General features: G+C 38.2%; 1 protein-coding gene across 4 annotated transcripts in view; it reads right to left on the bottom strand.

Annotated features, from left to right (window-relative positions):
• LOC110462122 (serine/threonine-protein kinase SIK3-like) overlaps nt 1-24,131 on the bottom strand; it is a 66,664-nt gene that overhangs the window by 29,853 nt on the left and 12,680 nt on the right. For 3 of the 4 annotated variants that reach the window (XM_021515957.1, XM_021515958.1, XM_021515960.1), the window contains exons 3-14: nt 22,056-22,119; nt 21,576-21,737; nt 18,213-18,337; nt 17,478-17,601; nt 11,115-11,347; nt 10,434-10,602; nt 8,145-8,269; nt 6,474-6,765; nt 5,501-5,631; nt 4,086-4,198; nt 3,638-3,786; nt 703-899 (exon numbers count right to left, since the gene is read on the bottom strand). In XM_021515957.1, the coding sequence (XP_021371632.1) occupies nt 703-899; nt 3,638-3,786; nt 4,086-4,198; nt 5,501-5,631; nt 6,474-6,765; nt 8,145-8,269; nt 10,434-10,602; nt 11,115-11,347; nt 17,478-17,601; nt 18,213-18,337; nt 21,576-21,737; nt 22,056-22,119 (1,884 nt within the window). The remainder of the gene's footprint in view (nt 1-702; nt 900-3,637; nt 3,787-4,085; nt 4,199-5,500; nt 5,632-6,473; nt 6,766-8,144; nt 8,270-10,433; nt 10,603-11,114; nt 11,348-17,477; nt 17,602-18,212; nt 18,338-21,575; nt 21,738-22,055; nt 22,120-24,131) is intronic. The other variant, XM_021515959.1, reaches the window with a different exon arrangement.

Below are 24,131 nucleotides of genomic sequence, written 5' to 3'. Positions count from 1 at the left end.
GATCGACTCACCTGTAGTTTGTGCTTCCCCTGTAGTTTATTGTCTCACATATAGCTCTCATCTCACCTGTAGTTCTTGTACACCTATAATTCAAGTCACACCTGTACTTCTTATCTCACTTGTAGATAGTGTCTCACACTTAGCTCTGTCTCACCTGTAAGGTCTTGTCTCAACTAGATTTCTTATCTCACCTGTAGATCTTGTACACCTGTATTTTTTTGTATTTCTCACATCACCTGTAGTTTTGACTTGAATAATTAATTCATAATATGATCCAGCCGTTTTGATCGACAACTGCTAGTGCTATGTCCAAACAGCAAATTTCACACCAAATTTATGAACCCGCATAACTGGAATACTCTAATAACTCGAAGTTTTTCCATGACCCCGTCAACTTTGAGATAACAAGGTTCGACTGTATATGATCTGTTCTATATTATTAGCTACCTATACTTACCTGTAGTCCCTGTTTCACCTGTAGCTATTAGCCATTGTATACAATTTTGTTCTTTATTATTAGCTACCTATACTTACCTGTAGTCCCTGTTTCACCTGTAGCTATTAGCAATTGTATACAATTTTGTTCTATATTATTAGCTACCTCTACTTACCTGTAGTCCCTGTTTCACCTATAGATATTAGCCATTGTACAGTAATTTAATCAATTATATCAGGCATCATTTAAGTGTTACCTGTACCTACCTGTAATTCCTGACATTCTTGATGCAGCTGTTTCAGACTGGAGTGACTGTGGCGAGTGCTCAGGGTCTGATTGTACAACTTTTCCAGGTGAGATTGATGTTTGTGTAGGTTGGGAAGGCCATCACTGGCACGACGGACAGGTGAGAATCTCTCGTTAGGTAGGTGTAAGGAGTTCACGTCACGGAAGGAGTTCGGTGCTGAAATTTTGAAAAATTGAAACAGTAGTGTTGAGTTCATACCTACTTCTACACTTCCCCGTTTTATATGAACACAGTATAACATTTATGTTTGAAGAGTTTAAATTTTACAAAAATCGCATTCTGAACACAACTCACAAATCCTGATCTCCTGCCTACCACACTAAGGTAGTAAGTGAGGGTGTGTGAAATATAAACACTGGCGATTCCATGTGTGATAATCTATAAATACACAAGTTTCACAAGCTAAATTGGAGTGATCTCCCCTGCACTGTTTAATTGGATTGTTATGACAGAATATATGTAATGTTTGTAAATAAGTTCGGAAAGGACTTAAATAGGCATAGCCTGATGTCCAATCCAATTGACATATATATGGTCAATAAAATCTGTTGAAATGAAAATAAAAACAAGTTTGAAAATTCCCCTCTCTAGGTGCTTCACAAGGATTGTAGATCTTTCGGATTCTCCAAGAAAAAATATAAACGTACAAAAAACCCCACAAAAAAACCTGTTTTTGACTTATTCATCTACCATTGCAAGGACAATTTCAACATTTGTACTAAAAGGTTTGTTTTATAAAATAATTCCAACAGCAACATTTCCTGATCTACATAATACTGACCACTTTCATCAAGCTTAAGATCATGTCAAGGTATGTGTGAGGGCCCTAATGCTAGAAAGAGTAAATGAAAGAGAAGAAAGAAACTGATACTTCAACCCGTTCACCCCAATGTAACTTTAGTAAACTCTACCATGCATTGATATGGATAAGTCCATTATGTTCTACAGTGGTCAAAGGGTTAACAGAGATTTCTGCTCGTTATTCTATAGTTTAACTCCTTCAAAATTAATATTTCTGCCTGATATGTACATAAAGTTTTTTTTCTTTAACTCATTCACCCCTGAAATTTCATAATTAACTTTTCCAACTTTTGATTTGGAAGAGTTTAAATGTGTGTTCAGGGGTGAATGAGTTAATTGCAAAAGAGGTAATTATTTATTAAGCCTCCGCTAAGAGTCAAACAGGGGACCCCTGGCTCACTAGTCTTATGCTGTATGAGCAAGAGAGAAATTCTCCCTAGACTAGTCGGTAGGAAGCAGCTAACATTTTACCAGGGCGACACACTCCCCCTCAAGGAAAGAACTTGTTCTGAATTTATAGAGCGATTCCTGAGAAAGAAACACCGAGCATTTTCATCAGTATTTCATGGATCTTATGCTCTTCCGAATGATCTAAAGAGAAATTTTCCCTAGCTGAGTCGGTAGGAAGTAGCTTGTGTTTTACTAATTTTACATAGCGATTCTTGTGAAAGAATCACTGAGCATTTTTTGTCAGTATTTCCAAGGTCCCTACCTGGACACCAATGTAACACAGGTCATTATATTCTCCATGCCTCCACTAGGGGTGGAATCCAGGGCCCCTACCTACAAGTCTAACGCTCTGCCGAATGATCTAAAGAGAAATTTTCCCTAGCTGAGTCAGTAGGAAGTAGCTTGTATTTTACTTATTTTACTAATTTTACATAGCGATTCTTGTGAAAGAATCACTGAGCATTTTTTGTCAGTATTTCCAAGGTCCCTTCCTGGACACCAATGTAACACAGGTCATTATATTCTCCATGCCTCCACTAGGGGTGGAATCCAGGGCCCCTACCTACAAGTCTAACGCTCTACCAAATGAGCTAAAGAGAAATTCTCCCTAGCAGAGACGGTGTAGGAAGCGGCTAGTATTTTTACAATGGTGACATGATTATTATTTCCAAAGTAACATTTCTGCTTGACTGTATAATACAATCAAACTTCGATGATCCGAACTTCTCGACGTGTCAAACTTACTGCAAAGTCCAGAATTTTCCCCTTGTATAACACTACTAATATTCCTTTCATGAATCAATCTTTTATAAGTCGAATTTCTCGCTGTTTCGAAGTATCATCAAGGCCCATTCATCATGAAAGTTGAAAATTAAAACAAAGTGAAATATTCACCTGTACTAGACAGGGAAACGCCCCATGGTTATTTTAACAGTACAAGATTTGAATATTTATTTGACAAAAAATTATGAATTTGATAAAACTAGAAAATGTCTAAGACATGAATGCCCTGTCACCATGTGAAATTAGTTTCAGTGTTTGATGTCCTATAAATAGTCGTGTTTACATTGAATAAGGACGGGACGGAACGTAACGGGACAGGACAAGACGGGACGGACATGGGCAACACTATATGCCCCCCATTCTATGGCGGGGGCATAAAAATCCAATTTTTACAATTAAAATAATTAAATGTTTGCTCACATGTTTAAAAAATCACATTCTATCTTATTTACAGGATCTGAATTTGTAATGGTATTCGTGAGTCAAAGTCCCTGACGTTTCAAATATTTTCAGATATTCCTGCAAAGTTTGAAACATTTAAGTTTGACAGTATACAGTTTCATACTTGAAAACCCTCCCTATTTAATAGGGAGACTCCCAATTTTGGACCCTTAAATCTAACATTTTCAACCAGTGAATTTGCTAAACTATTCCTATATTTCAAGACCTAATGATTTCATTTGAAAGAACAACTCACAATATGTCATTTCAAAGGGTTACTTTGGCTCTAGGGGTATCTACACACATTTTATTCTGGTTTGAAATTTGGGAGTACAGAATCTCCGCCATGGAAATTTCCAAAAGTTGGCAAGTATACAGTTTTGTATATAATCATGTCCAAAGGACACGGCAGTACATACTTAGTGATCCACCTCCGGGGAAGTGATTCCTACGGCCAGATCTGATTGGCTGTAGAGATAATTTACGTTGCAGCTCTTCAGGAATCTCATGCATGGGGTTGGACATTGCCAATGTGTGTCGCTTGTTGCGCCCTCTGGCGGCCAGATATCTGCAAGGGGAGATAAATCAACGGGAATTACATCAATGTGTAAAGAATGTGCAATGATTAGGTTGCCTTACAAGCGTCAGCTGTAGGGAATTTACAAGCTACAACTGGCCCTCCACCACTGAGTCGCAGGTTCGAGACCTACGCTGGGCAGTCACCAGGCACTGTCCGTAGGTCGGTGTTTTTTTCTCCGGAACTCCGGCTTTCCTCCACCACCAAAACCTGGCACGTCCTTAAATGACCATAGGACGTAAAACACAAACAAGAAGTATCTTATTCTGTTTTAATTTCTCAGGACATACCTCTGTACTGCTTCCGTATCTGGCTCCTGATCTGATCCCCCATCCTCATTCTCCTCCACTGTTACTGACCCCTGAATGGGTGTCAAGGGCATTCCTACTGGTGACAAGGGCGACTGTAAAACAGAGGGGTTCCAAATGAAAACAGATCAAAACTGGGCAGGGATGACAGTAAAACAGAGGGGTTCCAAATGGAATCAGATCCTACTGGTGACAAGGGCGACTGTAAAACAGAGGGGTTCCAAATGAAAACAGAAAAAAACTGGGCAGGGATGACAGTAAAACAGAAGAGTTCCAAATGAAAACAGATGAAAGCTGGACTCAATGTAGTATTAAACGATGGGAATATCACTCTGATTTTCTACTACCATTCAAGCCATGCCTTTGGATTTTTCTGTCAACCCTTAGGGGTGTAATAAATAGTACAATGCTGTGACATCATAACATATGAAATATACAGGAAAAATAAAATATGACGTCACAATTAGATTTCAAAGGGAGTCATGTAATGCAAATCAGTAAAGAAAACAGAGATAAGGGAACCTCAACCCATGGGGAGAAGATTCTTAAATTGCCAAACATATATGCACGAGTCTTGCAGATGTTATGAATCTGTGTCTTTGGGATGAGATTCCACTATCATATCCCCAATGGGGGGGGGTAAAAGATTTTTTTCTCTGAACTTTCTTGACCGTCATTTATATACACTGTATATCAGGAAATTTTTGCTTCCCTTTAATTTTTTGCCTTTTTCGGTTCTCAGTGATGAGGACGAATTCATCATTACATCATTATCACCCCTCTGGTAGGAGATTTCTCTGTCACACCCTCAAGGTAGGGTACATTTTAATTTTATTAGTCTCACCCTAGGCCCCTATTCATAACAATTGCATGGCTTCACATCAACAATGCATAATCGTCACGTCAACCCTGTATTTAACATGTAACGTTAACATAACATTATGTATGTATATGATATACACAATGGGTGAACAGGGAAGGAGAAAAAGAAAAAGACCCCCCCCCCCCCCCCCCCCCTTGTGGTGAGAATAGGAATCTCAACTTTTGACAAAGCCTCGTGTTTGGCAACATGAGAATCTCCCCCCTCAGGTTGAGATAATAATCTCACACTGGGAATGTGTGAGTACTACTGTCTGGGGTAAAAGATAATAACCTCACACTGGAAATGTACTCCTGTCCAGGGTAAGAGATAATCGTCTCACACTAGGAATGTGTGAGTACCCCTGTCCAGGGTAAGAGATCATAACCTCACACTGGGAATGTGTGAGTACCCCTGTCCAGGGTAAGAGATAATAACCTCACACTGGGAATGTGTGAGTACACCTGTCCAGGGTAAAAGATAATCATCTCACACTGGGAATGTACACCTGTCCAGGGTAAGAGAAAAGGTTTCATACCCCTGCTAGACACTCCTGACTTCCTGGACTGCCCGGTAGACTCCCTCCATACATTTGTCGTGCAAACAGCTGGATGTTGGCCCCACCATCAGACGCTCGCCTGCTTATGTTACCGAAACAACCACCAACATCTGGAAAGAAGACAGGTGATCATGATAAGAATTTTCCGTGAATTCTTCCTTTAATTCTTTTCAAAAATTACAAAATAGTAAAACCTCGATATTATGCCCCTAATTTCCTTTGCCACCTCACTTACCTGCCAATGTGTTTTATCGTCCATTTTTCTCACTCTTTTTTTAAAAAAATTCTTGATGTTTCCCTCGATTTATCGCCAAACCCATTTATAATGTAAACTTTTTTCTAGAAGACGGTGACAGTATAACAAAGTTTTACTGCTATCATTTTCTCAGAATTTCTTCATATGTTTCCCTCAATTTATCGCCAAACCCATTTATAACAGCAAAATTTCTCTGGACAAAACTTGGCAGTATTACAAGGTTTTACTGTAAATTATCTCAGAATTCCTTCATATGTTTCCCTCAATTAATCACCAAACCCCTTCATAGTACCAAGATTGAGCTTTGTGTGATCGTTTGTTCATAAGCTAGCATCCAATCATAAAACGTAAACAGACAAAGGCCATGCCATGTGATCGCTGTGATTTACCTTGTAAATTCATTTCATTCAAACATATTTTATTGACACTGAATAGTCAAAGGGATTGGGCACAAGTTCTTACACTTGCTAGGCCCTCTCCCAAAAACATTTAAAACTAGAAAATGCCTGTGTGACATGAATGCCTCCGTCACCATGGGAAATTAGTTTCATGTTTGATGTTTGACAGGACAGGCCGCGGCGGACATGGGCAACACTATATTATGCCCCCCCCCCCACCCTCCTCCCCCATTTTATGGCAGGGGCATACAAAATATTGAACTATTCATAATAAATAAATACTTCAAAACCCCCTTACCTGGGCCCCACATTATGGGTGGCTGAAGAAAATGCTGTTCACTGGTTGGATAAGCAGGGACCTCACTCTGCATCTGAGGCACTGTGTGGGACAACAGAGGCAGGAGATAGTTTGGCTGTGGGAGGGCAATGATTGGCTGATTGTTGGCAAGTTTGACGCGTACATCTTCTGGCACCTCGTGACGACTGTCTCCGACACCTACGGTATGCCGTCGCATCGCTAGGTAACGGGCGAGTGCTTCTGGACACGGTTCCTCACTGTCCGAGTCTGAATGTTGACTGCCCTCATCAGGCTGGAAATGAAAGAGGGGATACTGACAACATATTATTTTAATTATTTGAAGAATCTGTTAGAGGTGGTACATAAACCCATTGTCAATTTAACCTTGCTATAAGGTCAAAGATCTCTTTAAGAGATTTTTTAAAGGTGAACTTTGGCCAATTATAAGGCCACTTCCACTGAGTAATTCTGCTATACTTGTACTATTCGAAAATAAATAAAATGAATCAATATACAACAATTGAAATAGCGCTCTATCTAGCTAGAATAGGCCACTCTTAAGTGCTTTACAGTACATAGATATACAATTTATACAATGTACACAGTCAATACATACATTAAATAATACACTAATTAATGCAATTTTGAGGAATTTGCAGGGGCTGCCTTATCAGTCGCTAACTTTTAGTCCTATGCCACCTGACTAATATCTCTCCTTGTGTGTATGCCTGTGTGTATGCTGGAGATGTATTGTGCTGTTTGAAGTGGGACCGTGCTTCCAATGGTATCATTTATAGTGCCACCTCACTTGAATGCTACAGCACATATATTGCAACTCCCCTTCTCCGACCCTTTTATATTCCACCTGGGTTGTTCCATATTCCATGTGCATGGAAAGCCAGAGTTTTAACCTTTGGCCAATCTATCCATAAATGCAATACAAGTCACTTTATTTTCCCCAAATTGTACTTTTAGTATGCAATATTTTCCCAAAAAATCACTGGACACAAGCTCCTGTTGAAGAGGTAGAAAATTCACTGCTATTGAGCTGTGATTCGGGTAATAAAAGAGTCAATTTAATCCAACAGGACATAGTTTAACTAAACAAATGCCCTGATGTGTGCAAGTCTTTTGTAATTTAAAATACCACACCAGAGTAGTTAAATACCTATAACTGTATACGTAGCATGTCTAGTTTGGTTTGTTCGCGTTTTACGCCCTTTTAACAGCTATTGTCATTGAAGGATGTGCTAGGTTTTGTGGTGGAAGAAAGCCCTCCGGAGTTACAGAGAAAATAATGGTAGCCACTTCATTACCGGACAATGAATATTATCTGAACAGTATATCTTATTTCCACATGCACAAAAAGGTTCTTTATGTTAACTCACCATGAAATATAATAAATTAAATAAATTTAAAAACTTTAATAATTAAAGAAAAATACCTTGGTATCATGTACATTTTTTCTTCCGATAATTATCATTTTTATACATGAATATTTTTCCCGCCACAAAAAAACCCAAGGAACATTTAGAACTGTTGTTTCTTTTACAAGTTCAAATCCACGTGAATATGTTGATGGGAGAGGACAATCATGAAAATCAGTGCTCACAAAAATTGAATGATTTACGGTATTGAAAAATAAAAGTAAACCATGTTAGTACAACAAACCTCTGTTAATTGGTTATTTTCATTAAAAAACTGTACTTGTGGAATAGCACCAATGGTTGCCGTGGCAGCAGGTAGCTTGGGCTCCGTTTCCTTGGCAACCTCTACTGGTATTTCTACTCTTTCCACTGAAAAACCAATACAATTTCAAAATTTAATCCACTTTCCCTCAATGGTGTCACAGGAGCGTACAATTTAATATTTCATGTAGTATACCAATCCTACTGAAAATTTTGCAATATTCTACAAGCTGAGCTATAGTTTCTTAGCATATACTGAAAACTATTTTCACTAGCTGTGATATAAAATCTACTAACCCCAGTTGTCAGGTTAGTGAAATTGTACACTCCTTAGACATTTCAATGAAATTCTATGTCAATAGTAAACTTCAATAGGAGATTTTGCCATACTTACCAACTCTCTCTACTTAGGAGGGAGACTCCCGATTTCGGACCCTTAAATTTAGCATTTTCAACCAGTGAATTAGCTCAACAATTCCTAAATTCTAAGATCTTATAATTTCACCTTAAAGAACAACTCAAAATATGTTATTTTAAAGCGTTTTTTTGTCTCTAGGGGGTATATACAGATTTCATTTATGCTATAATTTTGAGCATGCAGAATCTCCCCCATGGAAATCTCAAAAAGATGGCAAGTATGATATGTCGGTGAATGTAAACCAGAGATACCAGAGGGAATTTGGCACCCACCATTGTACCATCTTCATTAGTACTTTGTCAGTTCGATCTTTTCTCTTCTTTTCTCTAATCTTTTTGATCGAGTCATGTTATCAGTAAATACACCTTGAGGTCATTGCAATATGAGAAAGATCTGTTTAGTTCTTTCTTGGGCCATTTTGTTTTTATGATCAGTCTCAAAATATAACATGCACAACAAGGGATCATGGGGAACCTACATATTAAATTTGGAGAAATAGCGATAACAAACCTTCAATGTCAAAAATTGAAGATGGCAGCCGGTAAACATGCACAACGAGGGACGAAGGGGAACCTACATATAAAATTTTAGAAAGATCCCACCAGTTATTCCTGAGAAATAGCGATAACAAACCTTCACTGTCAAAATCCTAGGGAAAAAATAACACTTTTAAATGGCATCTTTTGAGCTGTTCTTTCAGATGAAATCATCAGATCATGGAAATTGGGAATAGTAAAGCATATTCACTTGTTGAAAATGCTACATTTGGAGGTCCATAATCTGGAGTCTCCCTCCAAAATGGGGAGAGTTGGCAAGTATGCTATTGAAATTTTTGTTGACCAGACCAAAACAGGAAAATTTTAGTTATATATTTAGGGTTCACTTATTCTGTCTTTGCGTATTGCAGAGTTATCTTCTCTTGTGAGCAGGTATTGATTGTTACGTCAATGGTTTGTGTGAGAAAATTACGTCGTTTTCTCAAAAATTGATGACATTACTCTCACAAACAAATGGCGTAACAATCAATACCTGCTCACAAGAGCAGATAACTCTGCAATATGCAAAGAAGGAATATGAAATAAAGAAAATACGTGTGACAATAAAGGAGGACAAGTCTTTCTCTCACTACTATACCTACGATGATAAACTTTTTTTTTAACAACAATTATGAAATAAATTATTTAATCTTATATTAATCACTCTTGTTGGCCCAGATGTTAGTGCATGGAGGGTCTTATCGTGGGAGGAAACCTGAGCACCCGAAGGAAACCAATGCAGTAAGGCAGGTGACCTCATACCTTTTCACGTCAAATCGGGCAAACGAACCCCAGCCGCCTTGGTGAAAGGCAAGTGCACTATCCACTGTGCCACCCGACCACCCACCTACCATTGAATTATACACATCATAGAAAATAACTTCCTAGACATTTTGGTCTATGAAGTAAATGATTCCCATAGACCAAGTTTTTCCATGGGGATTGTCTATGACCGGGTTCTACCATAAAGTTTGAACATTGCTAGTGGCATAACTGGAGACTCCCTAACCCTTTCACCCCTATGTAACTTTAATAAACTCTACCATTAATTGATCTGGATGAGTCCATTATGGTCTACAGTGTTGAAAGGGCTAATATTCATTTATTTTTCAATGTTCAAAAAGGTAATGAGAGCTAAAACACACAGTGGGAGAAAAATAAAATAGAAATACATTAATCGTTTTATTATCAATTTTCTGGATTCCAGCCTCAAATACCTATATTTCTTAAGTCTGATTTGATTTATCCAGCATCAACACGATCTTTGGAACTGTAACCAAAACCTTTGAATTTGAAAAATATTTTTGGTTGTTCTCACCAACACCAGTAGTTATACTAGATCTACGTTCCGTCCGTACGGCAAGCGGCAGATTGGGAGGACCCAGGGTCGGCAGTTTACTCATCATTGTCTTCGGGTGTTTCTTTAATTTATCCAACAGCAGGTGGTAAATGGCACTATGGAAGTCGTAGCATTGTTCACGAACAGACTGAAATAAATTAACACCATTCAATTATCACCTCCTCCTCATTCCGTCCAACCAGGACTGGTTTTAATTGTGAACAATTTGCAATTTACAACAACTATGTTTATCACATGACTGACCCTTATTGCCTTGTCATTAATACCATTATACACATAATAATACCTAAACCTATTGTTTTCATTGCATTTAAAAATGCTAAATATATTTTAAAAAATCTGCACCTACTTTGCAATGCGCGAAACGACAATAGGTGCTATGATCAGAGTACTTTGATTTTGACTTATATACAGTAAGCTGATAACACATAATCGTTTTTTCGGGGTTTTTTTTCCCCCAAATTATGAATATTTTTTGATAAATACAATTTTACATTCGTGTCCATGTCATAATGAATTCATTAAACTTGTTTTATAAATTTAATATGACATGGACACGAACGTAATTAAGATCTCTTGCATGTATTCTTAAAAGACGACATTGCCAGTAAACCAACCAATGTTTATTAGATGTCCTACCCTAACAGCTCGATCAATATCAATCTCTAAGTATTCCATATGGGATATTATCTGTTCATTGAGGTTCTCCAAGTCTGGGTCCACATCCGTCGGTCGATTGTACTCGTTAATTTGTTCCTCGAAAGCAGGATCTTCTTCTCCACTCTTCATCCACCGATGCTGTATAATCTTTTTCATCGTTATTCGTTTACTAGCGTCCACCGTCAACATCTGCTTTATCAGATTTTCGCATTCTGGAACACAATAAAACAGACATGACTGAACTATGGTAATTATATATAATGTAGCTATGGATGTTCTGGCAGTAGGCAGAAACTAGATTTGACTTTACATCATTCAAATTAAGTAATCTTTGTATAAACATAAATTCAATATTCTTTGATAAAGCCTCATCTAATATCTAGTGATGGGACAATAAATCAAATATTCTGTTATAGATCAATTTTAGACCAAGTTTAGATTGATCAAGTTCAACTTTCCATAATCTTTTAATCGGAAAAATCTTCAGCTTTATTTCTTCAGCACTAAACTTAAGCCAAGACACCTGCCCTTACGAACCTAAGGTATAGTCCTTTATACGTTTTATTCGGAACAAATATGTCCCTCCATGTGTATATATATACCAACCAATTCCCAATACTACTTATACCTGCATCTAGAGATGTGTCTTGTTTCTGATAGGTTATCATATGACCATTTCTATATCAGACCCCCTACCAACCCCCGGGCCTCCATTCCGTCTTTTTGTATTGCAGAGTTATCTGTTCTTGTGAGCAGGTATTAATTGTTACGTCATTAGTTTGTGTGAGAAAATTACGTTGTTTTCTCAAAAATTTATGACGTTACTCTCACAAACAAATGACGTAAAAATCAATACCTGCTCACAAGAGCAGATAACTCTGCAATACGAAAAGACGGAATATCAGCCCAAGGGACCGGAACCCGGGAATTTGTAAGGATCAAAGGATGATATAGGATATCAAATAAGGAAAATTGTCTAATTTTAATATGTTTAACTCATTCACCACTGAAAGTGCATTCTGAACTAAACCAACCTATGTCAATCCAAAAGAAAATATGACATGGGTATATTCACTGGATAACACAGTACATTATGTCATAAATTTAATATGGTTTCTTTTCAATGACGAACCTTATTGATATACACATTACGGTGACAAACTAAACAAACTAAATTATGCATGTGACACACTGAGCAAGGTTCAGTCAAACAATTGCACACACATTTCTGTGATAAATCATGCAAGTTTCAATGACAAAAGTGCAAAAATGTTCTATATGGAACCAATTAATATATTATAAAATATCTAGATACAACAGAAAAAATTACATAAAATTTGAAAAAAAAAAGTATTTGACAATCATAGACTTAATTAAAGCAAATGTTAACCAAAGTTATTTACCATATTTGACTGCAAAAAAGCCCCTCTCCGGAGTGAAAAAAGAAAAACCAAATATTGGAAGGGGGACAATTTTGTTTGCATCCTTTTGCTTACAAGCATTCAACATGACATATCTTTTGGCTCGTATCCCAATATAGGCCTTATTGTAATGCTGCTTTAAACAAATTTATAAAAAGGAAAAAGAAGACGAGATGTTGTTAAGATTCTATTCCTGGAAACTTTCTAAAAGAAGGTAACAGGGCTTATTTTTCAAGAGAGGGCTTCATTGTGATCAAATACGGTAATTCAAAATTGTTTCAGTGTAAAACTGCACAAATCAATTAAAGTGGGGAATCAGAGTTGGTTGTATTCACCTGAAGAAGGTGCTGGATTGGCTGGTACTGAAACTTATATTAAATATTTCTCTTTATCTTTAGTATTCCCATATATGTGACATGCTTTTTTTTTTTTTTTTTTTTTTTTAATAAAATTAAAAATTAATTTAAAATGTATATAGTAGAATCAGGTCTATTAACAATTTTTTCTATGACACATTTTCTTCAATTCACCAATCTGGTAAACAGGAGCACTGCTCGTCCAATACATTTGTATGTTTAACCCTTTCACTACTATAGACCTTAATGGACACATCCAGATCAATGCATGGTAGAGTCTACTGAAGTAAAATCGGGGCAAAAGGGTTAACTAACACCAAACTGATTCAATCTAGGTTATGAAGGTACTAGATTGCCAAACATTGAATTTGAAAATATACTGAAAACTTCCTCAAATATCCGTTTAACGTTCAATGGGGGGAATGCAGTGCTGGTTTGTTTCTACTGCAAGCTCACCACAACGCCCAATGTTGGTGTCTCATGGTAACAATCCGTAANGGGGAGGGGGGGGGAGGGGGGTGTTAGGCTAGGTTGTGTTGGTTTGTGACCTGCAATAAATATTGGTGTGCTTATTACGAGGCATTGGATTATTAATTGTTCAAATACAATTGATGCGACGGATTATGGCAACAGGATTTATTCCTGTTGTCTTCTTATTGATAGTAATAAAGTGTAAACATGATAAAAACATTGGTCTGATGATAAGCTGTTGGCCGCATGCAATAGACACCAAACACCTAACAGCTAGCTTCACACCTGTGTATAAGTGTGAAACCAGGCAGACGTGCTGACCTAGATTTGACACTTCGACCACGAACATCTCTAGGCTGATTTCATGTATCGCGTTTAAAACAGTTGGACAGGTTAGACCAGAATAGATGATGAAATTAGGATGGACCTAGTGATTTGATGTTGAGCCTTGACAAGGACTTTCAAGGATGGAAGTAACGTTTTTAGGTCTGTCAGGTTTTAACTAGTGATGGGCAGCCGGTTTAAAATCCTAATCGATAATTGGTTTGTAATCGGAAGCAGTAAACCAATCGTTGATTGATTGCTTAACGGGTTTATAATTTTTATTGGACTGCATGCATGAGAACACTAACTATTACATCAATAGACAGAGTTGTTAACTATACATTAGGTTTGGTCCTTTTATAATGAATGGCTATTTCACAACTTTTATGCATTTTTATAAATCATGTAGTATAAATCATAACAATATATGACTTTCAAAGCTTACTTTGAAGAATTTGAAATACTTTGATTCAATGATGAACCCATGCCCATTATATCGATTATGGAATTTATAATCGATAATCGCAATTGGAAAGGACAAACCGATCGATCTTCGATAATAAACCATCATCATCCCATCACTAGTTTTACCCCTTTAATATTACAGGCACATTTTAAAAAAGAGGCACAGATGGCCTGTATCGCTCACAGATAACAAGAGGCCCAGAGGGCCTGTATCGCACACCTGGATATCTAAGCAATTATGACAAAATGTTCTCCAAATGAGATCCAAGGGAATATGTAGCATATCTGTATTAGATTTTTCATGCCCAGCAATTGTATGTATGGTTATGGGGTGGGGATCTCAACTGTTTCCAAGCTGTGACTCAGAAACTAGGTCCTTAGGGTTGTGACCAGACCCCAGGATCAATTCTAATATCATGACTGCATTCATCTCATTTTGGCCATCATTTGTATTTATAGTTTTGGGGTAGGGATCTCCACCGTTTCTAAGTTATGAACCAGGGGTTAAGTCTGCAAGGGTGGGGCAGACCATGGGGTCAATTCTAATATCATGACTGCAATCGTCTCTTCATGCCCAACAATTGTATATATAGTTTTGGGGTGGGGATCTAAACCATTTTGAAGTTATGACCCAGGGTTTAAGTCTCCAAGGGTGGGGCAGTCCCCAAGGCCATCCAGGAAGCATATGTGCAATTATCTCTTTATACTCAGCAATTGTATATATGGTTATAGGATGGGGATCTCAACTGTTTCCAAGCTGTGACTAAGAAACTAGGTCTGTAGGGGTTCAGTCAGACCCCAGGGTCTATTCTAATATCATGACTGCATTTGTCTCTTTATGCCCTGCATTTGTATACATAGTTATGGGATGGGGATCTCAAACGTTTTAAAGTTATGGCCCAGGGACTATGTCTCCAAGGGTGGGGCAAGACCCCAGGGCCATCCTGGAAGCAAATGTGCATACTTCTCTTTATACTCAGCAATTGTATATATGGGGATTTCAACCAAGTAATAAAAATGTTTTGACCCCACTCCTTAGCCCGGGGGGTTAGCCACACCATTTGTACAATTTTGAATCCCTGCCTCTCAGGAATGCTTCTGACCAATTATGATTGATATCCATGGCATAGTTCTACAGAAGAAGTCGTTTATAGCATTATAGCCAAATTGCCCCCCTTTTGGCCCCGCCCCTCAGCACCCTGGGGAGTCAGCCCCACCATTTGTACAATTTTAAATCACCACCACCTCAGGGATGCTTTCAGTCAAATATGGTTGAATTCCATCACTAAGTCCCAGAGAAGAAGTCACTTAAAGCAATATAGCCAAATAACCCTTTTTGGTCCCGCCCCTCAGCCCCCTGGGGGGTCAGCCACACCATTTGTACAATTTTGAATCCCCACCACCTAGAGATGCTTCCAGTTCAATATGCTTGATATCCATCACTTAGTTCCAGAGAAGTCGCTTCAAGCAATATAGCCAAATAACCCTTTTTGGCCCCCGCCCCTCAGCCCCCTTGAGGGTCAGCCGCACCAGTTGTACAATTTTTAATCCCTGCTTCCCATGAATGCTTTTGATCAAATATGATGAATATCCAGTGCACAGTTCTACAGAAGAAGTCGTTTGTAGCAATATAGCCAAATTGCCCCCCTTTTGGCTCCGCCCCTCAGCACCCTGGGGAGTCAGCCCCACCATTTGTACAATTTTAAATCACCACCACCTCAGGGATGCTTTCAGTCAAATATGGTTGAATTCCATCACTAAGTTCCAGAGAAGAAGTCACTTAAAGCAATATAGCCAAATAACCCTTTTTGGTCCCGCCCCTCAGCACCCTAGGGGGTCAGCCCCACCATTTGTACAATTTTGAATCCCGACCACCAAGGGATGTTTCCAGTCAAATATGGTTAATATCGATCACTTAGTTTCAGAGAAGAAGTTGCTTAAAGCAACATAGCCAAATAACCCTTTTTGGCCCCGCCCCTCGGCCCCACCATTTGTACAATTTTGAATCCCCACCACCTAGGGATGCTTCCAGTCCAATATGGTTGATATCCATCACTTTGTTCCAGAGAAGAAGTCGCTTAAAGCAATATAGACAAATTGCCTTCGGACTAGGTGAGCTAATAATGCATGCAACCATGGATTTTTTCTTTTATTACATATAATACTTCACCTATTTCCAATTATTGGCTCTGTCTCTCAGCAACACCCGTCCCTAATCATAACCTTTTGGTTCGCGGCTCAGTCTTTTCTTTAAAACAATATTTCAACAGTTGATGCTTCCGATGTTCATGTTTTTGGCACTCAAACTGTTTACCAGACATGACGTACAAAAATATAATCGGTGGGAGGTCGTTCCACATGTCAACAGTTCACTGTGTGTTAATAAATATTTGTTTATATTTAACCTAAATAAGCCGTTTTAGTGTATCAATAACTTCAAATGATACATCAGACATGGAATGTATGACAATTGCAAACAGCCAGTCACATACAGCTGAAACCGGTCTAGAGATCTAGAGAAATCACGAAACACGTTTACAAAAGGAGAAAATCTTAAAGTACATGTGGTGTTAAAAGTTGGAAAGTGAGGAGGGGGTTTGGGTTGGGAATCGGTTGGGGGAGGGGGGATAGTTAGTAGCAGTGTTAAGACAGATTTAGCCAGACACTTATTCCGTCTTTGCGTATTGCAGAGTTACCTTCTCTTGGGAGCATGTATTGATTGTTACGTCACTTGTTTGTGAGAGTAACGTCATCAATTTTTGAGAAAACGACGTAATTTTCTCCCACAAACCAATGACGTAACAATCAATCCCTGCTCCCAAGAGAAGATAACTCTGCAAAACGCAAAGACGGAATAATTAACGAAGCTATTTTTGCAAGGTCTTTCTCTGGAAAAATGCTATTTTTTCCTCAGAAAGGGAGGTATTTCCTGCTGACAATCTGAAAACGGGGGACATTTTAGCTACCAAGGTATTTGCTTTGCTAAAATTTGGCAAACAGACAGAAGCCATATTAAGCAAAGTTACCAGTAGAGACAGAGAAATACATCAGTGTGAAAACAGTGGAAAATGAAGCCAATTCAGATATCAAATGGAAAAATTTGTTTACGTGCAGAAATGGCGACAATTCTGGTCAATGAGGGAAAAATTGTCTACATGCAGAAATGATTCATATAAATGAGAAAAAGTTAATTTTACCTGAAGGGACATAGTCCTTCTTACAAGGGACATAGTCCTTCTTACAAGGGACATAGTCCTTCTTATAAGGGACATAGTCCTTCTTACAAGGGACATAGTCCTTCTTACCTGTAGTCATGTAAAACGGGACTCCAAATTTCCCTCTTAGCACCCGTCCTCGCAGACTCTGTAGTGTGTTTCCATCGAAAGGTAAAGCACCACAAACTAACACGTAAAGCACCACACCCAGACTCTGAAAACGAAACGCAGGTCCAAAAATTCGGAAGGATCTAAACATAAAATTGTTGTGACAGTCCCTAACAACCAATCATTAATATTTATATTTTTTTTTGAAAAATTGAAAACGAAGTCTGTTTTTTATTCCCCATTTTCTAGCAAATAATATATAGAATAGATTTATGAGCAAGAAAATAATGTGATATCAAATGTTTACCTTTTTTTACATACTGAAAGTGTCACAACCTTTCAAGACTGACTGCTCGCTTTGTCAAGGTATGACTGAGTGAGTGATTTGTATTGTTTACCTGTACAACCATGTGACGAAATTGCATAATTCCTATATTGTCACTCGACCCGGGATGTTTTGCTTATTGTGGAGAGTGTACACACGATGTATCAAATAGGCTGCACATTGTTTGTGTAACAGTAAAACTTCAATATTAATTATTTCTCAACAGATGAATCTTATTGAGGATATTAAAAATAATGTGTCCCAATTTTTTAGGAAGGATGTTTCAGTTTAACAGAAATGACAAGATATGTTGCTGGTATTTCCACAATATTTCAGTGCACAGGTCACCAAATATATAAAAGCTTATACATACATACATGTACAATACTTACCCATATATCAACTTTTGGGGCATCATATTCCTTCCCTTCGAATAGTTCTGGTGCCGCATAAGGTGGACTCCCACACCAGGTTTTCAAACAAGACCCTGGCTTGAAGTAATTACTGAACCCAAAATCTGAAAAATAATTATTAAATCCTCAATCTATTGTTTTTTGCAACATGATTTAAATCAACCTTGGCTTGAGAAATGGCTAAACTAAAGAGGGGTCATGGGTTAAGGCATCTGACATTCTGCTACCACTAGTCCTGCACCACTGGCTTGCGGGTTCGAAACCTACGTGGGGCAGTCGCCAGGTACTGGCCGTAGGTTGGTGGTTTTTCTCAGGGAACTCCGGTTTCCTTCACCACCAAAAACCTGGCACCTCCTTAAATTACCATAGTTGTATGGTTCTACATCAAAACAACTGAACATATTGAGAAACCCTTACAAAAACCGATATCAGCCCCATGTTAATCTCTAATATTACTTAATTTACTGGTAAATTGATTCACCCAGTGTTATATATATATAAACTTTATTTATTTTACAACAATTATTAAACAAGTTATTTCAACTTATATAAGTCACTGTTGTTGGTCCAGATGTCAGCGTGCAGTGGTCTTTAAATGTGGGAGGAAACCGGAGTACCCGGAGAAAACCCACGTTACCGGGAAGGTGACCCCATACCTTTTCATGTTCGATCCAGGAATCAAACCCCGGCCGCCTTGGTGATGTGCCACTCGACCACCCAGTGTTAACTTTATATCGTTCACATGTTTTAATAATTACCATGAGTAGTGAATTGTATACCAATTTTCAATGTTATGATAAATTCACCCTAATTACGGAGGGAGAAAATGGCCACCCTAATGTCTCCCCTTATTAGCAAATATTCTCTCCCTTTCTGTCGCAAAAAATCACATGGCGTGAACAAAGTCATATTACTGTGTATCTACAATATATTTACCTCATTAGACAAACTGCCTACCACTAAATTACAAAATAAATACATGAAATAATGCAGTTTAAAAGTCAAGACATAGAAGGTCATAGCACCCTAATAGTTTAAAACATACGTACAACTGAAAGGATTTTACCAATCAGACCTTTGACCTTGAGGTCACGGTCACAATGACCTAATGCAGCCACTCCCTATCATCTGTGGGGGATGCAGGTATACTGCAAGTTTCTGCATGATATCTTCAATGGTTTAAAAGCTACAGCCAAGACAACTGGTACCTAAAAAAATTGCACTTAATACATACAGTTTAGATTTCACCTATCAGACCTTTGGTCTTAACATCTAGGTCACAGTGACCTAAATAATGACAGTGCAATGCACATCCTCTTTGGGTGATGCAGGTTGTATAATCATATCTTAACAGTTTAAAATGTATAGCTTGGACAAGAAATTATTGGAATAACCAGAAGAACCAGAACTTATGTCTTTCAGCATTCAAAAGGGAAACATCCTTAACCTTTTCACCACTGTGGATCATACTGGACTCGTCCAGATCAATGCATGGTAGAGTTTACTTAAGTTACATAGGGGTGAAAGGGTTAACTTTGGGGAAAATGTCCTGGCTTTTAGTTTGATCGTTTCACTATTTCTAATCACAGTTTTAATTTTCCAATAGAACTTATTTCAAAACACAACCTTGGTTATCGAAGTGATCAGAAACAAATGTACCTGCTTTTAACCCTTTCAACCCTATGTAACTTTAGTAGACTCTACCATGCATCGATCTGGATGAGTCCACTATGGTCTACAGGGGTGAAAGCGTTAAATGTTAAGAATGGCATCAAGGAGATGTCCACCCCGCAGACTTCAGGTGGTGGTCGAATAGGAGACATGTACCGGATATTATGATGATGAGATTGGTGTTTAGGAGGAGACTGTCACCCACTAACACCATAGAGAAATGGCAGGCTGGAGATCTAGATGTACCTGCTATTTTGATGATGAGATTGGTGTTTAGGAGGAGACTGTCACCCACTAACACTATAGAGAGATGGCAGGCTGAGATCTAGATGTACCTGCTATTTTGATGATGAGATTGGTGTTTAGGAGGAGACTCTCACCCACTAACACTATAGAGAGATGGCAGGTTAGGTGTTAGGAGGAGACTGTCACCCACTAACACTATGGAGAGATGGCAAGTTAGAGATCTAGATGACCTGCTATTTCGATGATGAGATTGGTGTTTAGGAGGAGACAGTCACCCACTAACACTATAGAGAGATGGCAGGGTAGAGATCTAGATGACCTGCTATTATGATGATGAGATTGGTGTTTAGGAGGAGACTGTCCCCCACTAACACTATAGAGAGATGGCAGGCTGAGATCTAGATGTACCTGCTATTTTGATGATGAGATTCGTGTTTAGGAGGAGACTGTCACCCACTAACACCATAGATAGATGGCGGGTTAGAGATCTAGATGACCTGCTATTTTGATCATGAGATTGGTGTTTAGAAGGAGACTGTCACCCACTAACACCATAGAGAAATGGCAGGCTGGAGATCTAGATGTCCCTGCTATTTTGATGATGAGATTGGTGTTTAGAAGGAGACTGTCACCCACTAACACCATAGATAGAGGGCAGGTTAGAGATCTAGATGACCTGCTACTTTGATGATGAGATTGGTGTTCAGGAGGAGACTGCCACCCACTAACACTATAGAGAGATGGCAGGTTAGAGATTTGGATGACCTGCTATTTTGATGATGAGATTGGCGTTCAGGAGGAGACTGTCACCCACTAACACTATGGAGAGATGGCAAGTTAGAGATCTAGATGACCTGCTATTTTGATGATGAGATTGGTGTTTAGAAGGAGACTGTCACCCACTAACACCATAGATAGATGGCAGGTTAGAGATCTAGATGACCTGCTATTTTGATGATGAGATTGGTGTTCAGGATCGGATGAGACTGTCACCCACTAACACTATAGATAGATGGCAGGTTAGAGATCTAGATGACCTGCTATTTTGATGATGAGATTGGTGTTCAGGAGGAGACTGTCACCTACTAACACTATAGAGAGATGGCAGGTTAGAGATCTAGATGTACCTGCTAATTTGATGATGAGATTGGTGTTTAGAAGGAGACTGTCACCCACTAACACCATATCAAGCAACTTTTATGCATTTTTAACAATCATACAGTATAAACCATAACAATCTATGACTTTCAAAGCATCCTTAACATGGAAAACATCGATTACATTGTTTATGGAGTTTGTAATCGATAATCAGTATCGGAAAGGGCAAACTGATCAATTTTCAATTATAATCGATCACCAGCCCATTACTACTTGCCACAAATGTTATTTTCTAGACAACAGGCAGGTGAATGAGGAGTTATTTACCTGCTATTTTGATGTTAAGGTTGGCGTCGAGAAGGAGATTTTCGGCTTTCAAGTCTCGGTGTACGACACAGCGACTATGGCAGTACGATACTGCAGCCACAATTTGTTTAAATTTTCGTCTCGCCTCCTTTTCATTCATTCGACCATGTGCGACTAGGTGATCTTTAAAAAAAAAAGAAACGAAAATGTTTCAAATACAGAGATACCTGGATATAACATTAGTCATGTTTTGAAACATAATTTGCCCATTGTCTTTTAAAACTTTGAAAAAGAAACCATGTATAAAAAAAATTCCAGCACTGAAACCTATAGGAAGGAGTTATATCATCCAAACAAAAAAAACGAAATCCTCAAAATTTATCCTTTACATTGAGACACTAATATAAACAATATGGAATTTATAATTGATAATCGGAATCAGAAGGGCTCAATGATCCATTTCAGCAGAGCTGATGACTTGGAACAGGTTGACGGGCTCACCAAATATTTCCCCTCCACTAGCGTATTCTGTTACAAGGTATAACATCCGTTCCGTCTGCATCACCTGTGAAAATAAACAGGCACAGTTAAACATATATTGAAATGTAATTTAGAAGATCTGGCCCCAGGATCATAAAGCGTTCTTAAGTCTAAAACTGGCATAATCTTTGTCTTAGCCAATCACTAATAACGTCATGAAAAGTGATGTCGTACGTGATTGGCTAAGCAAAAACTTAAGCAAAAACTTAAGTCTAAGATTGTTTCATGATCCCGGAGCCTGGACCTCATGCTCAAGCATGGATTTGGTGCTCAAGCCTAATTTCTTGTATCTTTTATGAATTAATAATAAAATCTAATTTTGTCAATGATACGGGAAAAAATTGAAAAGACTTCAAGCCAAAAACGGTTTTCTATGTTTACATTTGACTTTACGATTGTTTGACATGATTTAAGCAAGTTACAAGAAAGTTGGTTAGAGCACAGAATTCATGCTTGAGCATAAAAATGGTTTCATGAATGGGTTATGGGCCCTGTAGTGGAATTCTCTAGTGTTTTGCTTGCAGTGAGACAATGATCCTTAACCATGGATTTGCATTAACCCTTTCACCACTGTAGACCATAATGGATTCATCCATATCAATGCATGGTAGAGTCTACTGAAGTTACATAGGGGTGAAAGGGTTAAGTGTTTAATCTTAGCTTGCTGTACTGTATGCTATTTTAGTAACAAATAAAATGAAGGACTGATATGTATACATTAGCTATGCAAGTACAAGTACAATATGCAGGTAAAACAGAAAATTATTCTTTTAGTGTTCAAAGGTGTGTTCGAATTATCAGACTATTCGGCCCGGAGGTTTATCAGTAACAAGTTGCCCACATCGTGTAACAAAAAACTACTAATTCCCATTTTCTTTTCATTCAATTTTTCATTTGTTTTTGGCCAAAAGTTTTTCCCTACTACCTATCTTGTATCACGCGAATGAAGTATTACAGCTATTCACTTATAGATACATAATATATATATACATATACACCCCATTGTGTAACAATGACCTCCTAATTCCCATTTTCTTTTCATTTCATTTTTCATTTTTTGGGCCGAAAGTTCTCTTCTTCCAGGATTTTCCCTACTAGCTATCTTGTATCATGCGAATAAGGTATTGTAGCTCTTCCCTCATAGATATATAATGTATATATATATATACACCCAATTGTGTAGCAAAGAGCTCGGATCAATATTAAACTAGGCTGGCCTTGACATCATGTAGCGACTAGACACACTGCACCATGCAACCCTAATCAATATATATATACGTGTCATTCAGCAGAGAGTAACAACCTCGTCAACGGTTGGAGCAGAAAGTTCAACCCCTTTTGTTGTAACAACAAACACTGTCATAGAAGATAAGGAATATACCGGGAAAGGACTAGGGGCGTTAAGGGCCATTTCTGGCCTCATCACAGGGATTTAGAATAAGTTGTCATAATTCGTAATCCGGAACAAATGAAGTATGCAAATGTGAAATTTCAATTTCATTCGACAAATAGTTTAGGAGATATGGCATTACAAAGAGAGACATAAACCCGCATTTTCATAATAAAATGTGTGAATATCGTCTGTTGTGTGCTATTTGGTGGAAACTTTGTCATTTTGAAGGAAATTAACATAACTTAACACTTTTCAAATTTTGAAAGCCTCTGCATGCAACAAACAAATAAATATTTGACATGCTTAAACATTGTCATACCAGTGTTCATTCATAGAAAGGAATTTTTGTTTGTCACATACAGAGGCTTTCATTTCTGCATGCTAGCTGTCCAAAAACACCTTCAGGGTTCTCCCCAGAACTTTTTTATGCTGATATGTTTCATTTTCAACGGACGTTCAGGATGGGCACAGCACTAGCATGCTTAATAATATTAGGGGGGAGAAGTTATAATGTAGATGTGGCCCTTAATTTCTGTCTCTTTAAATAAGTACTTTTATTTACCAAACTTGAACAAATTCCCCCTCTTCATGGAGGGTGAAAATGGCGAAAATCAAACTGCAGCGAAAATTTCCCGCTATACAGT

The sequence above is a fragment of the Mizuhopecten yessoensis genome, unplaced genomic scaffold (genome assembly GCF_002113885.1).
Source record: "Mizuhopecten yessoensis strain PY_sf001 unplaced genomic scaffold, ASM211388v2 scaffold10751, whole genome shotgun sequence".
Classification (NCBI taxonomy): Eukaryota; Metazoa; Mollusca; class Bivalvia; order Pectinida; family Pectinidae; genus Mizuhopecten; species Mizuhopecten yessoensis.
Note: the sequence above shows the minus strand (reverse complement) of the source record. Positions and strands in the feature narration are given on the sequence as shown.